General features: G+C 37.5%; 1 protein-coding gene across 1 annotated transcript in view; it reads left to right on the top strand.

Moving 5' to 3' along the window:
* The window catches only part of SLC25A21 (solute carrier family 25 (mitochondrial oxoadipate carrier), member 21), a 481,755-nt gene that overhangs the window by 445,978 nt on the left and 21,144 nt on the right, over positions 1-14,633 (top strand). The window contains exon 7 of the mRNA XM_012658106.1: positions 10,677-10,841. Coding sequence (XP_012513560.1) covers positions 10,677-10,841 — 165 coding nt within the window. The remainder of the gene's footprint in view (positions 1-10,676; positions 10,842-14,633) is intronic.

Below are 14,633 nucleotides of genomic sequence, written 5' to 3'. Positions count from 1 at the left end.
TAAATAATATATTTTATTTAACCTAATATACCTATTTTCTTCTTTTAAGACTTTATTTTTTAGAACACTTTTAGGTTCACAGCAAAATTGAGCAAAAGGTACAGTGATTTCCAGTAAACTCCCTGTCCCTACATGCACATACCCTTCTCTAGTGTCAACCTCTCCCTGGTGAATAGTACATTTGTTACAGCTGGTGAAACTACATTGACATGTTATTATCACCTAAGTCCATAGTTTACATTAGGGTTCACTCCTGGTGTCGTACATTTCATGGGTTTGGACAAATGTATAATGACATGTATTCACCATTATAGTATCATGCAGAGTAGTTTCACTGCCCTAAAAGTCCTCTGTGCTCTGCCTGTTCATCCCTCCCCCCACTTAATCTCTGGCAACCGTTGATCTTTTTACTTTGTCTATAATTTGTCATTTCAACATGTAATTGATATAAAAATTATATGAGATATTTATATTCTTTTTTATACTAATTTTAAAAATCTGGTGTGTATTCTATGCTATAGCACATCTCAACTAGGACATTTCAAGTGCTCAATAGCCACATGTAGGTAGGTCACTTCCATATGGGAAAGTTCAGGTCTAGAAGAATTCATACTAAAATTCATACTTCTGGAGAGGAGATTGGAATGGGGGAGGAGAAGGTAAGAGCTTAAGAGAAGGGTTTTTTGTGTAGTTGTATGTTTTAACATGAGAGTGTATTCATGTATTGTCTGTGAACATTTGAAAATAATACATGCTCATTATACAAAATTTAGAAAATTTCTTTATTTATAAAATAAAGTATGTAATCCAAAAGAAATGCGTTAATAGTTCTGCTAGGGTCAAGCCCTGCCTTCAGGGAAAGCCTTCTCAGCTGATCCGGTGGGAATGATTTGCTGGCCCACCTTGGGGCTCAGCCTTTCATAATTCACGTGCCATGGCTTCATTTATAATAGCAGGAATCCCCTTTTTTTTTCTGCTCTGTAATTTCTCACAAAGTTTAAACCTTGTGCACCAATCATTGAAGAGGAAATATAATCAAGCTGTCTAGAATAGGAAGGCAATTGGAGAACTGGAAAAGCAGACCCAAGGTTTGGGGAGAGATATACCGAAATTCTCATCATGCTTTTTACCATTTTCTAAGAGTATGGCCTTAAGCAAGGTACTTAAAGTTCCCTATTTGGTAAAACTGTGGTGATGAGTCCTTCTTCCTTACAGCGAGGCATTTCTGTGCAACGGTTAGAAGCACAAACACTAGAGAGAGATTCAGTTACTGACTATGTGACCGCCTCATGTTTCCTACCCTGACCATAACCCAGTTTCCTCTTTTGTTAGGAAAAAGTAATAGTAATAGCCATATCAGATGGGATAATGAGGATTAAATGAGACATATATATAAAGCTGTCAATACAATCTGACATGTAGTGATGGTTTAATAAATGTTAGTAGTTATTATTACAACATGATGTTTATGAGAATTTAAATGTGATGATATATGCAAAGGTCTTAACACAGAGCCTGGCAAATGGTAGGCACTCAACCAATGATAACTATTTCTACATGCAAGCTGATCTTGTAAATCCTTAAGTTTAAATGGAGACAGATTTATTTTGAGATATTGCCCCAATTAATATTGAGCAGTCACAGCTGACGCCAGTTGTGGGAACAAATACAGCTTACTGAGCGATGGACAGTCTTCTCTCTCAATGTGCCTGTGGTCATTCTCAGTTCCCAGTGACATCCATTCAGCCTGCATTCTTTGTCAAGTCTCAAGGACTGGCAGCATGCTTATAGTGCCTATTGGCAAGGTCTTTAAACTCAGATGCAGGTCAGTAGTAGCTGGATATCTGTTTGGTGTAAATAACTAGTATCTAGCTGCAGAAGTTAGAGATGAAATGAAAAACATTTGAGGCTACTTTGGGAAGAATTTTCCTCAACCAAGACATTCTTCCTCTGCAATAATTGTATAAAGTTAACATGGTTCTTGATCAAGGCTTCTTAGTCACTTTACATGGGAGGTTGTGAATTAAGCTCATTTTCAGCCTTTTCAATTACAGCTACCAGTTGTGGTGGAACACTAAACAGATGGGCTACATTCAGAATGACCCCTGGCTTTACAACACTTTTAAGGAAAGCAAAGCAGTTTCTCCATAGAGGTTTATATTTCAGGTAGCTAACGCTTGTCCTGCTACTTGGGTAGGTTTCTTAGGTAGCGTGTCTATTGTTCAGGACATGAACCACCATGGAATCCTATGCAGGGTATTTTGGATTTTCCTATTTCTCCAACCTGAGGTGGTGAGTCAATGTGGTCTTTTAAATATGAAATTTCCTAAGAAGCTCCTGCAGCTGAGAGGGCTCTGCAGTGGAAGACAGCCGATGATAACAATAGTCAGTATGACACTTAATATTATACTTAAAGTCTTCTATGCAATGGGAAAGTGATAAAGATGGAACAAAAGAACTGCTACAGTCCTGGATACAGAGAATATGGTCTAGATCTCTAGAAGGAGGGGTGGAGTATAGATGGGTGTCCCTTGGCCATGTGGGGAGGGCATGGCTGGCAGAGGGCCAGCATGGGGTCTCTGAAGCATGGCGTCCAGGGAAGGGCCCCTCGAGCTGGGATCCAAGTGCAGTGCTGGCAAAGAGCAGAAACTTCTTCTGTTATGCTGTTGGCAGCTGAGTGATGGGAACTGCAGTCCTGGGGCTCCAAGTGCAATTCCCAAGAACAGCAGGTACTGTGCTGGCTCCAGCTGCCCAGAGTCTCCCCTCTGTGGTATAGGCTGGTTCTCTAGCCAGTCAGAGGTATGTTCCCACAAAACACGCCTTCCCACTCAGTTTAGCCATAAACTATTCTAAAAATTTAAAGGAAATCGTGGTTAATTTGGTTCCTGATACTGCCCTCATATGCTTCCAACTTATTTTAAAACATAAAATATTTTAATAGGTGTGCTTGTCTCGCCTACACTTTTTAAATTACCACCATATCAGTCAAAGGCTATAATCCCTGCCACATTTCCTCCAATTCCAATACCAGAATGTTGGCCAGCATCTTAAAATTCACAGTGAATAAAGAAAACCGGTCTCTAATTTAAATATCATTGACCTTCTATGGGGAGCAAAGTCATCACAGCTTTGTCATGCTCTGGTTTAGTTCAGTGGGTGTAAAAACATGTAGAGATAAAATTGGGATAGACCCAAATTTCCCCCCATCCTTCAAACTAAACCCAAGTAAAGAGTTGTTCTGGTTTGTAAGTCTCTTTGTCTTAGGACTAAGCTTGCCCAAGTATTTGTCTACTGGAGATGGTTTGTGCATTCAGTCTTGCCAAAAGTGTGACTCTATAGCCTGTTGTCCGTATAGGACCTTTCTCCCCTCTAACTGGACGCATTCATTTTTTTATCTGTATATTTATAAAAACTAGAACACCTCTATCAGTTGTGCTAAGCCAAGTGGTGTTTGGCTGGCATGCTCTCTGCTAGCCTGGAAAATGTGAATTTCTCCCCAGGAGCAAAATCTTGTATGAATTGTTTTCCAGTTTTTCTCTCTACTTTGAAATCTACTTCAAAGTTATTATTTGGCTAAAGGGTTATGTTTTCCTTCCCTTGAGGTCTATAGGATTTGCTTCTGATGTGTGGCTGGGGCACAGGTTTTCCTTCTACTCTGTCATTTTTTTGTCTACATTACATATGAACATAATCATTCTCACCCCCAAATATGAAACTAAACCTTTAGGAAATTGCAAAAGCCTGTTTTACTTCTATTTAGTCTTTAAAGATGTTCAGCTCAAGAAAGGAATAATTAGTCTTCTACCTACTTGCTCTGATTATAATTTTAAGGATCAATGAACAGATAGCAAATGTGCAATTGGTGGTAAAATCTTTAAAGATAGGTATTTTTTAAAAATTAGTTCAGGGTTTGGTTCTGGTTTTGGATAACACCATTAAATATAGTTCTACATACTTTATCTTGAAAGCTTAATAATTTAATAGAGACCAATTAGATAATATATGATATCACGAAGCTTAGTGATTATTTTCTCAATAGACAATCAACAAATGTTTAACTAAATTTAACTATTTTATGTAGGGTCAACATAAAGTGAATGGAAGGGCTAGATTTTGTGATCATCTCTTTCAAGAAAGAGAGAGAAGAAGTTGAGTTATACAGAGAGTGAGCATTTGGCTCTGTTTGCAGATAGTGTAAGAAGCCAGCTTCAAGGGCATGTCAACCTGCATGATGATATAATGAGTTAAGTTCAAGTTTTGCCTGCATTACTGTGTGAAATGCTGCCTGGCAACTGTTCAGTATGTAAATTATTTCTTTCCAGTCTATGATTCTTGTGGGCAGAGAAGAAAATTATGCGTATGAATCCATTCTTATAGGCGGTACCTAAGGCAGCAGCCAAGTTGCCTCTCTATTGTTATTTACAGAAAATAGAATTTTGTCTTCCATTCAATTGTGCCAGGAATTCCACATTTTCACCTTCAGAATTGGGACTTGGAAGTAATAATAATAGCTACCATTTACAGAACATCTACTTTATACCGGACACTCTGCAAATTGTCTTATGTGTTTTTCCCTTTATTTTATTTTTTAAAAATTTTTACACAATTTTGTAAATCGCTAAAGTCAGACATGTTTTTTTCACAAATCAAGTAATACAAAGCTAGAGAAATAAAAATTAATTGATGATTTTTGCCAACATTTCCCTTAACCCCATCCCACTGATCACCACTGTGAACTCTTCCACTTTTCCTGCTGCTCACACTCACTTGACATTTCAGATCCTCCCATTATCTCTATAAGGTTGGCGGCTTTATCCCCATTTTGTAAGTAGACAAAATAAAGCCCAGTAAAGTTAGCTCCCAAAACCCAAGCATTAACAAAGAGGTCTCTTTCTAGTCATTATCTAGTCTTTATCCCACTCTGCTTTCATTGGGATAAAGAGTCCTGGATACACAATGGACACTGGAGACTCAGAAGGGGGAAGGGAGGTGAGGGAAGAAAAACTACCTATTGGGTGCAGTGTACACTATTCGAGTGACGGGTACACTGAGAACCCAGACATCACTATACAATTCATCCATGTAACTGAAACCACTTGTACCCTTAAATCTATTCGCATAAAAAAGAAAGAAAGAAAGAAAAGAAACCTGGATAATTAAGACGCTCAGGGAAAACAAAAGAAGTGTTTCTTAAACCACGAAAAAGCAAAGCCCCCTTCTTTGTTGCTGGTCTTCTCTGATCAGCAACGCCTGTGGCCACAGCACCCTCACCTTCCTTCCTTCCTGCTCTGCCAGCAGTGCAGGGGCAAGACGCAGTGTCAGCGTCTCCTCACCTGGAGGGCCCTGTGCTCCTCTAGGGGTGATCACTGGTCAACAACTTGGTATTGGCATGGCTGTGGCTCAGCATCTGGGCAGGTTTTTTGACAACAAATTATTCTCCACTCACAGATTGTTTAAAAATAGATCTGTTCATCTAACATAAACTCTAGACTATAATTATATTTTGGGTCTTTTTTTGTCATAATCATGCCCTATTAAAACAAACTGAAATGACAAATTGTGAAATACTTGAGCTAAAAAAAACTGTATAAGTGTGGATTTTTAAGCCTGATTCTTCTCCTTCCACTTACATTTTGTTCTCAAATAAAAGGAAGGTTTTTCTTTTATTTTTTCAAATGTATGAAAATGCTTCAAGACCTCATTTGAGTAATGAAAAGTATGGGTGATCTTTTATCTCCTGAAGAGCAAGAGCATTTTCCTACCTGAATGCAGCAACTAGGTCTCCTCTTTTTAACAAAGCAGTATTTTTCTGAAGGCCCAGATACAGACACTCCCTCTATTGTGTAAAGGTCTCATCCAGTTTGCTTTCCAGCCTTGTGACGAAATGCAATGCAACACCTTTATTCCATTGGCTCTCAAACGCAAGAAATTCACCTTGCCATAAGAAGCAAGGAAAGGAATGCATGCAGAGCATGCTGACTTTTGACGTGGTGTACCTAGTGCTCTTCTTTGGCCTTAGAGATGGAGGAAATCCACTGACACACCCACACCTAGACCTACTGCTATTTACCCAGAGAACAATTGCCTGCTGCGTAAAACCTCTGTCTGTGATCTCATATGCTAATCAGAGACAGCTATGGTCAGTAGTTGGATGGAAGAACTCCAGAAAAAATAACTCAGGCTGCCATACGTCATCTCAGTGATTTGTCGGTAGTACTGGACTCTCAGTAAGGATTCAGTGCCCTGGAGTGGCGCCTGTTTAGGCAAAGAATCCTTCTTTCTCTCTCTTTTTTCTCTCTCTCTTTTCATTTTTTCATTTTTATTTTCAGCAAGTTATATTGTGTATATTTGAGATTTACAGCATGATGTTGTGGGATCCATTATAGATAGTAAAATGTTACTACAGTGAAGCAAATTAACATATTTATCATCTCACATCATACTTTTTTTGTGTGTAACAAGAGCAGCTAAAATCTACTTATTTAACAAAAATCCCTAATGTAATACAATACAATTTCATTAATTATTATCCTCATGTTGGACATTAGCTCTCTAGACTTGCATATCTGCTGCTTTGTATCTTTTGACATGTCTCCCCATTTTCTCCCCCCACCCTCCTCTCTCCGCCCCTGCTAACCACTGTTTTATTCTTTATTTCTATATACTTGACCTTTTTTTTTTTAGATTTCACATATAAGTGAGATCATGCAATACTCTCCTTTCTGTTTAGCTTATTTCACTTAGGATCTTCTCTTTTAATTAAACCTCTTATAACTTTTTAAACAGAAATTTGATTTCATATTCCATAACCACTGTGGAATATTTTTTTGGGCAGATATTAAAATTATTAGCATATCTGTTTATATAAAAATCAAAGCAAAAAATATTTTTTAAGTTTCATCCCAATGCACTTACTCCTCCATGCTTGCAGCTCAGGTGCAGTCAATGAAAGGCATATCTAGGACAGTTAGAATGCAATTTGGCCCACAATTGGTAACCTAATATGAAAATTGGAGTGAAACTAAATATTAGAAGGAAACTAGACTAGTGGGTGACCAGCTGGGATGGATAGTGTTGGAATCATTTCTCTGATGACACCATGTTGTTTTGAAATGGAAGCCCAGTAATCAAATAAGTTTAGTAAAATTACTTGTGTTTACAGAGATCTAGTCAAAATGATTCTATATTTTCCTACTGAAGTATCCTAGCGGAAGTCACATTTTGCCTTTCTAATTAAATATTTGCTTACATGTGTGTGGTACGATGCCTTTGAATAAAGCAAAAAACACACCATCATACTTCTAATTTTTATAGGCATTTGAGTTCTGGTTTTTCTTTATCCCAAGGCCCCAACTTGCTATCTGTTACCTATATCAGTTGGATTGTCAAACTCTGAAAATCTTATCAGCTCTGCATAACATAAGTGATTGTGGAAAGAGCAACACTGGATTAGATGCACAATTCTGGTTAAGCCATTTATCAGCAGCATTTTCCCTTAGGAATGGTACATAACAATCTTTGGTGTCCTCACCTGAAAAATGAGAATATACCTGCTGCCGACTTCACAGGGTTGTTGAGATAGGCAATCAGATTTGTTAGGATGGCCGAACCGCACAGCATAGGAAAGCAGACTTGGAGTCCAAGGGGCCCCAGTTTGGGCTCTGGCACTACCACTTACTCTGTGATCTTGGACAAGTAACTGAACTTCTAAGCCTTAGTTTCCTCATCTGTCAAATGGAGGTAATGATAATACCTCTCTCACACACTTGTTCAGAGAATTAAATAACAAGCTACATGTCAAGTACTGAGCATCTGCTATAATGGCTGACAGTGATGAACATTTACTGTATTCCAGATACCTGCTAACATATATGAAAGTGTGCTCTAGGCCATTCCCAACCTTTACTGTTGTGTTGCCTTGCTTCTGCAGCCCAGCGACTTGCCAAGTGGGCAGGTCTTAGCCAGGGTGCTAACTTTGAGGGGTAAGGAAGAGGCCAATTTACAGGATCTAGTGCTCCAGAGAGGAAAGCTCCTGGAGTGAGGCACTATCCCTGAAATGAGATCTCTAGACCAGGGCTTGGATTTGGTTGGATGTCAGAGGAAGCAGATCTGTTATCTTGCATTCTGGATGAATTTCTGGTGGACTTCATCTCAAGAGTCCAGGACTCTAGGAAAAGGAAAGGACAGCCATAATGAATGAAAAGGAGGAAGCTAATTAAATATGTCCTCCTCTCCCTCAAGGCAGCCTACACCTTTTGATTGCCACTGCCTTCAACTAACAAAGGAAATACTTGTTTTTTATTATTATAATTATTTTTATGACTGTCAGCATAATTGCCATTATTATTAATAGCTAAATATATAGTGAATGCTTACAATGGACTGATTTCACTGACTGACTTAGCATCACAACAGTCCTATAAGGAAAAATCTATTACTATCCTTGTTTACGAATCAGTAAAGTGAGGATAAATCAGAGAGGATAAATACTTGCCAAAGTTAGCCAGCCTTACTGCTGAGACTCAAACCTGGAGGGAGCTGTCTGGCTCCAAGCTCCTATTTCTATTACTATGCTACCCTCTGATGTAAATTGACAGCTAGAGTTCAAACTCAACAAAGCACTTGAATTTAAAATCCATGCGTTACACTTTCTCATACCCACCCAGCACCCAAGCCAGTGAAAATCAGAAATTAGATGATCAGTAAATGCCATTTGAATCTTTGTAAACTTTTACCAAGATCTAGCAGAAGTCTTCTCTTTTCAAGACGATGAGAACGATGCTATCTCCAAATTAATACTAAGCTTATCCATCCTAATTCTGATGATTTAGCAAACTAAGATTTTTAAATAATAGAAACATCTTTAGACCTGTTTTTTAAGGGAAAGCCATTGCTATTTGCACTTTGGTTTAAAGCTATTGGTTTCTCTGTTGCTCTAGAACCTGGATAGCCCCAGAGCTCTTCATCCCTTCTACTCCCTGCACCTCAGCTGAGTGAGGGTGGAGAAAAGGCTTAGGTTGGAGGCAGAGAGTGCCTGTGTGGGTCAGTCTGGGCCCAGGTGGCCTCACCTCTTCCCTATTCCTCCCATCCCCAGGAAAGCTGCTTCCTCTCCTTCCCCTGCCCCTAGGCTGCTTCCCTCAGAGCAAGAGAGCAGTACTTAGACAGTTTACTCAGCACTTTCAGAGTCTTTCCAACAGAAATGAGCTTCTCCTCAACTTGTCCTGTCTCTTTTAAAAACCAAAATAAATAATTTGGATTGATAGTCAATGTGCCAAAACACAAACAAAAATGTCTCATTGTAGAACAGGGAGTGAACTTGAACCTTTGGAAAATTTTTTGGTTTTCGTATATGCTATGTCTTATTGTTTCAAGATACATTCTCACACGGTTTTTTCATGTTACAAAGAAGGGTTTCCTTAAGCTTAAAGTAATTTATTGTAATTAATCCTCTTAAATGAATAGATGAAGTTAAGTATAGCATTGTAGCTAGAGTTTTTAAAACATTTATCAGCAAAAACTATAGGATTTACTATATAAACAAGCTCATTGGAATGTGTCATGTTAATTATATAGCTATCATAAAGACAAGTTGGATGGAAAGCCTTTATTGGATTTGTTCTATTCCATTCTGCTATGTATACCATGGAGTACTACTCTGTGGATGTAGCCTTAATTGCACATGAGAAGAAAATACTTTTAGTCTGGAAGTGCATCAGACTGCCATGACCACTCTAGCAACCTGCTTCAGTGAAATATCAAACAAATGTATGTCAGTGCTTGTCTCATGGGTGGGGGGAAAAAAACCACTGAACACTTTCCTCTATTTACTATGCAGTCAAAATATGAGAGGGAAAGGTATCTTTATTACAGTACCTCCAAAAAAGAAAACAATCACTCATACATTTTTTAAAAACCCATATGAATTTTAATTGTATCGTAATGAATTATAAACCTCAGAGCAAATCACAGTGAGCTCCCCAGCAAGTTCCAAAGGTAGCAACAGACTAGAGTCCAGCAGTCAGGGTATTTCAGCCTTGGGCAATCAGAGGACTGGAGATTCAAGGTAACCCAGTACTCCCAACACCATTTATTTATAATTTATCACAGCAGTGCTACACACACTGATTGCCCACCTCCTTGAGGATGTGTACAATCAACAGCTATTTATCTGTGGGCGATTTCTAACCTAGCACCAATTTAAACCATTGAGGTAATGGAATCAAGACTGTAACATTAGCTTTAGAAAAACATACTTAGAAAGGTAAATATTCTGGATTGAGGAGCCAAATATAAATTCCTTCTGGATTAAGTGCAGTTGTGGATTACCAGTTTATCTATGTGGTTAATACTCTCCATCAGTGTGGATAATCCAGAACTGGACACAATTATTTACATGTTGAAAGTGGTGATAGTTAGTACATAACGTCAGTTTCACTAATTCCACCAAAGATGTTTTTTCTTTGCCAACTATCTTTCCTATAAAGCCTGTTGTTATGCATGTAATTTTGTTTACTTTGGGGGTTTTCTAATTCTGAAAAGCACAGATCTAGGCATGATTATTCATGTTTGGGGAAAAAGTCCCTAATAATTCTGGCTTGGAGGGAAGCTACTGTGGTAATTTACTGTGTTCCTGGTCCCAAAGATGATTTTTCTGGCTTTGCTTCTCTCTTCTTCAGCAACCATCCACTATGGGTTATGCAAGACACATCATTAAGAAGGAAGGCTTGGGGCTCCAGGGCCTCAACAAAGGATTTACGGCAACTTTGGGACGTCATGGAGTTTTCAACATGGTTTATTTTGGCTTCTACTTCAACGTCAAAAACATTATTCCTGTCAATAAGGTAACTATTTAAGAGATTAACATCCTAGAGAAAAAAATCCTATCAATGCTACTAGCTCTATTTGCAGAATGTTTCTTATATCCGTCGCTGTGCTGAAAACACTTACATCCATTATCTAATATGATCCTCACATCAGCCCATACCTATTTCGAATCCACAAACTGGAGGCTTAAAAAGATCAAGAAAATTGCCCAGGATGACACAGTAAGTAGTAAAGCAAAGACTGGAACCCAAGTCTGACACCAAAATTTACCTTCTTAAAGAATATGCCATTACACCTGAATGCTTTCCATTTATCACTCATAAGAATTTCTAGAAACTCTTACTACTTAATTTTTATCCCAGAAGCCTAACTTTCTCAAGAAAGTAGAAATTTTCATATTCTAAACAAATTTTGCACTCATGGGGAAAAACTGTCAGCCTAAATATAAACATCACCTAGAAATTAATTTTTAAATTCACGTAGGTTCATTAGGGTGAGTCGTAAACCAACTCTTCTAGGATCATTTGCTTTTGATGCAAAAGAAAGACGATAATAATTATGGTTATCATCATCATCCTCATTTCCTTTAAATGGTAACTTACAGATGCCAACAGAATTTCAACTTCTGCAATATAAAAGTAGCACAGGATGTGCTTTTAAGCTATAGCGTCACAGAATTTCCCCCCACCCATCAAATTGCTTACTTACGGTGAAAATTGCAATCCTGGATGCACCAGTGGGGGAAACATTTTTTACATGCAGGCAGTTTCCCACAAGGTTTTGGTTCTTCATTTTGTTTAGTAGAAAAATATTAAAGGACTTTTTATAAATCACAAAAATATTTCTAATACGGCTAACCAGACTCTTCAGTAAAGTTAGTTGTACCTGCCTTTGTCCCCATATTCCAGTAAAGACCAGGACTTTCTCCAGTAACAGCTGAATCTAAGGCATGTGTTCCACATTAACCATCTGTTGGCATCACTTTCACTTCACTAACCAAAGTTGTTAACCAGGTCTCACTGTATTTGGAAATCTCATTTATTGAGTAGAAGCTTATGTTTTTTGGTCTGAAATCTCTGGTCACAGTGTATATAGATTCCCCCAGTGACTGACAATTCTGGCTCCAGTGGCCCTTGGAGCTCCTCTCTTGTTGAGCTCATGAAATGTAGAAATTGAGTGCAATAAACACTTTGGTCCTGGATGACATGAGAGAGCTTCTATTCCCAATACATTGAGATTCGTCTTAGCCAGAACTGGCTAAATAATTTGTGGGGCCCAGTGCAGAATAAAAACGCAGAGATCTTTGCTCAAAAATTATTAACAATGTCAAGACAGCGAGAGCTTTAAATCAACATGGGGCTGGTCTCTGCTATGTGCAGGCCCTGTGCTACAGCACAAGTAACAAACTCATGAAGTCGACTGTGTTTTTCAGACTCCGAGACAACTATTCTATATAACACAAAAGAAGTGTCTGTGCCTCCATTTCTCCAGCTATCTGAAGGCTTGAGCAGGTAGAAATTACATACAATGAAATGAATTATATAAATTATTACATAAATTATATAAATCTTTATATATTTTATTACACAAATTTGTGCATTTATTTTAATGCACATGTTATTACAATAAGATGAATTTGGTTATGTTTAAGAAAAAAATTCAAGAAGAGCAATAAGATGTATATATGGTCACATGTTACTAAATGCTTTAAACAATTCACAAGTACAAGCTTTATTTTATAATTAGTAAATACACTTAAGTTACTAGCGTTCTACTTTATTTAAAAAAAAACCCAGAAACTTAAATATTCATTTATTTTTTTAAAGACATCATGGTATTCTGAAACTATGGAAGTAACCTGTTAATATTTATCTTGCCAGTTTGCAAACCAACCTTGTTAGCAATCTGAACATTTAATTTCAATAAGCAGTTTCATTAAGCACCTGCTTCTATGTACCACGCACTCTACCAAGCCCTGGGTATCCTAAGATAACTAAGACATTACCCTGTTCTCCCAATGAGCCTTCCAAGAAGACCCAGGAAAAACCACCTGAACCAATGAAATGAAAATGGAGCATCATGTTTAGATAAATGTCATATTGGGAGTCATTAGTTAATCATAATAATATTATTTTTATTCTAAATCATATTTGAAAATATTTTATAAATTCTTAGATTTGTCCTTTCTAAATTTGGATCAACATAAATCCCCATCAGACTTTTTTACATGGAATAGATCATTATGTTTAAAAATATTTGGTTTCTCTAACCTTCAAAATAGGAAGGAAGAAAATTTTAAAATTCAGAAAAATTTATATCTCCCCTTCACAATCTACTCAATAAACGACATTTCCAAATATGTGACCATCCCTCTCAGTATCACAACAGCTAGACTATTTCCTACTATTTTCCATTTCCATTTATAAATGGAAGCTTTGTAAGAACAAGGACATTATTCTTTTTTTTTTTTCACTGCTGTATCCCCAGAGATTAAAATAGTGTCGGGCACATAGTATACCCTCAGCAAATGTTTATTAACTGAATTAGAGGAAAGAAAGAAGGAAGGATGAAGGGAGGGAGGAAGAGAGGGAAGAAAGAATTTTTTTTTTTTTTGCCTTTTACCAGATACTAAAGGGATATCTTGGCGTTTGAGAGGGTTGCTATATTAGCTGATACTAGTTTAACAAGAAGTAGGGAGAGAATTTATGGCTAAAAGGTTTAGAGCTAGAACCTCAGCAAGTCTGACCATAATCAAACAGAATTCTAGAGAAAAAAGAATTAGGCATTTTAAGTTTATATATAGATGATAGCATCTTTATATTAAGAAAGTGAAGTGTATATTTGGGGAAATGATTCTGAAAATAGATGTTGCCTTTTTGCCCAGGTCACCTTAGTATACTGCTAGAGCAGACATGCTTGTCACCAGTAACGAAAATCCTGTAGATTTCAGCATGTAGACAAGGATCTCAATGCCAAGGGAAAATCTCCAGGAAATAAAGTAGAGCAGAAAAGGTGTGGACTGTTCTTCCCAAGTCTCATTACATTCAGTATCTGTCCAATTTTTTTCTGGTTATATTCAGTGAAATGTCAACCAGCATTTTGCCAAATGAATTCTCTATTAGCTAGCACTTCCCAGATATAGATTATACTAGAAATGAGTGATTAATTTATTAATCAAGACTCTGGACACTATCTTCTAAGTCTTTAAATAAAAGACACATTTTGTTCATTATAATTTTAGAATTAATTTTTTTATTTTATTATAATTCTTACCAGACTGAGAACTCATAACTAAAACACCTCATTCCCCCACCTCCATCCAAAGTATTGTGCGGTAAGGAGTTTAGTGAAATATGGTTTGTTGTTATTTTAAAAAGTGAAAGTTAAATAAATTCCACTGTAATCATCTCTGTACATTAGTGTTACACTAGTGGAAAGTGCCAAAGCATTGCTTTCTACGTATTTGACTATTAACAATTTTAAATCATAAACCTCCTTGCACAGTTCTGAAATGTGCCATGTGGCTCAGAATTTCATTTCTAAGCTTTAGCTTCCCAGCTAAGAGAACTGATTCCTTTGCATTTAATGATCTGGGCACTTGAGCCCCGTTAAGTTGAGGGGTGGGAGGAAGACTGTACTTAAAAGTTGGTGTCATCAAGACTGAGCGTGACTCCTGGCTTTCAGTCATTCATCAAACACATATTTATTGAGTGTCTAACATGTGCTCAGCCCTGAGCCAAGCACGGGGAGATGGACTGGTGAGAAGCTGTCATAAAGCTTACAAGGCAATGGAGGTAACAGACAAAAAC

This window comes from Propithecus coquereli, unplaced genomic scaffold, assembly GCF_000956105.1.
Source record: "Propithecus coquereli isolate 6110/MARCELLA unplaced genomic scaffold, Pcoq_1.0 Scaffold116, whole genome shotgun sequence".
In the NCBI taxonomy this organism is placed as follows: domain Eukaryota; kingdom Metazoa; phylum Chordata; class Mammalia; order Primates; family Indriidae; genus Propithecus; species Propithecus coquereli.
This window is presented reverse-complemented; position numbering and strand designations above follow the sequence as displayed.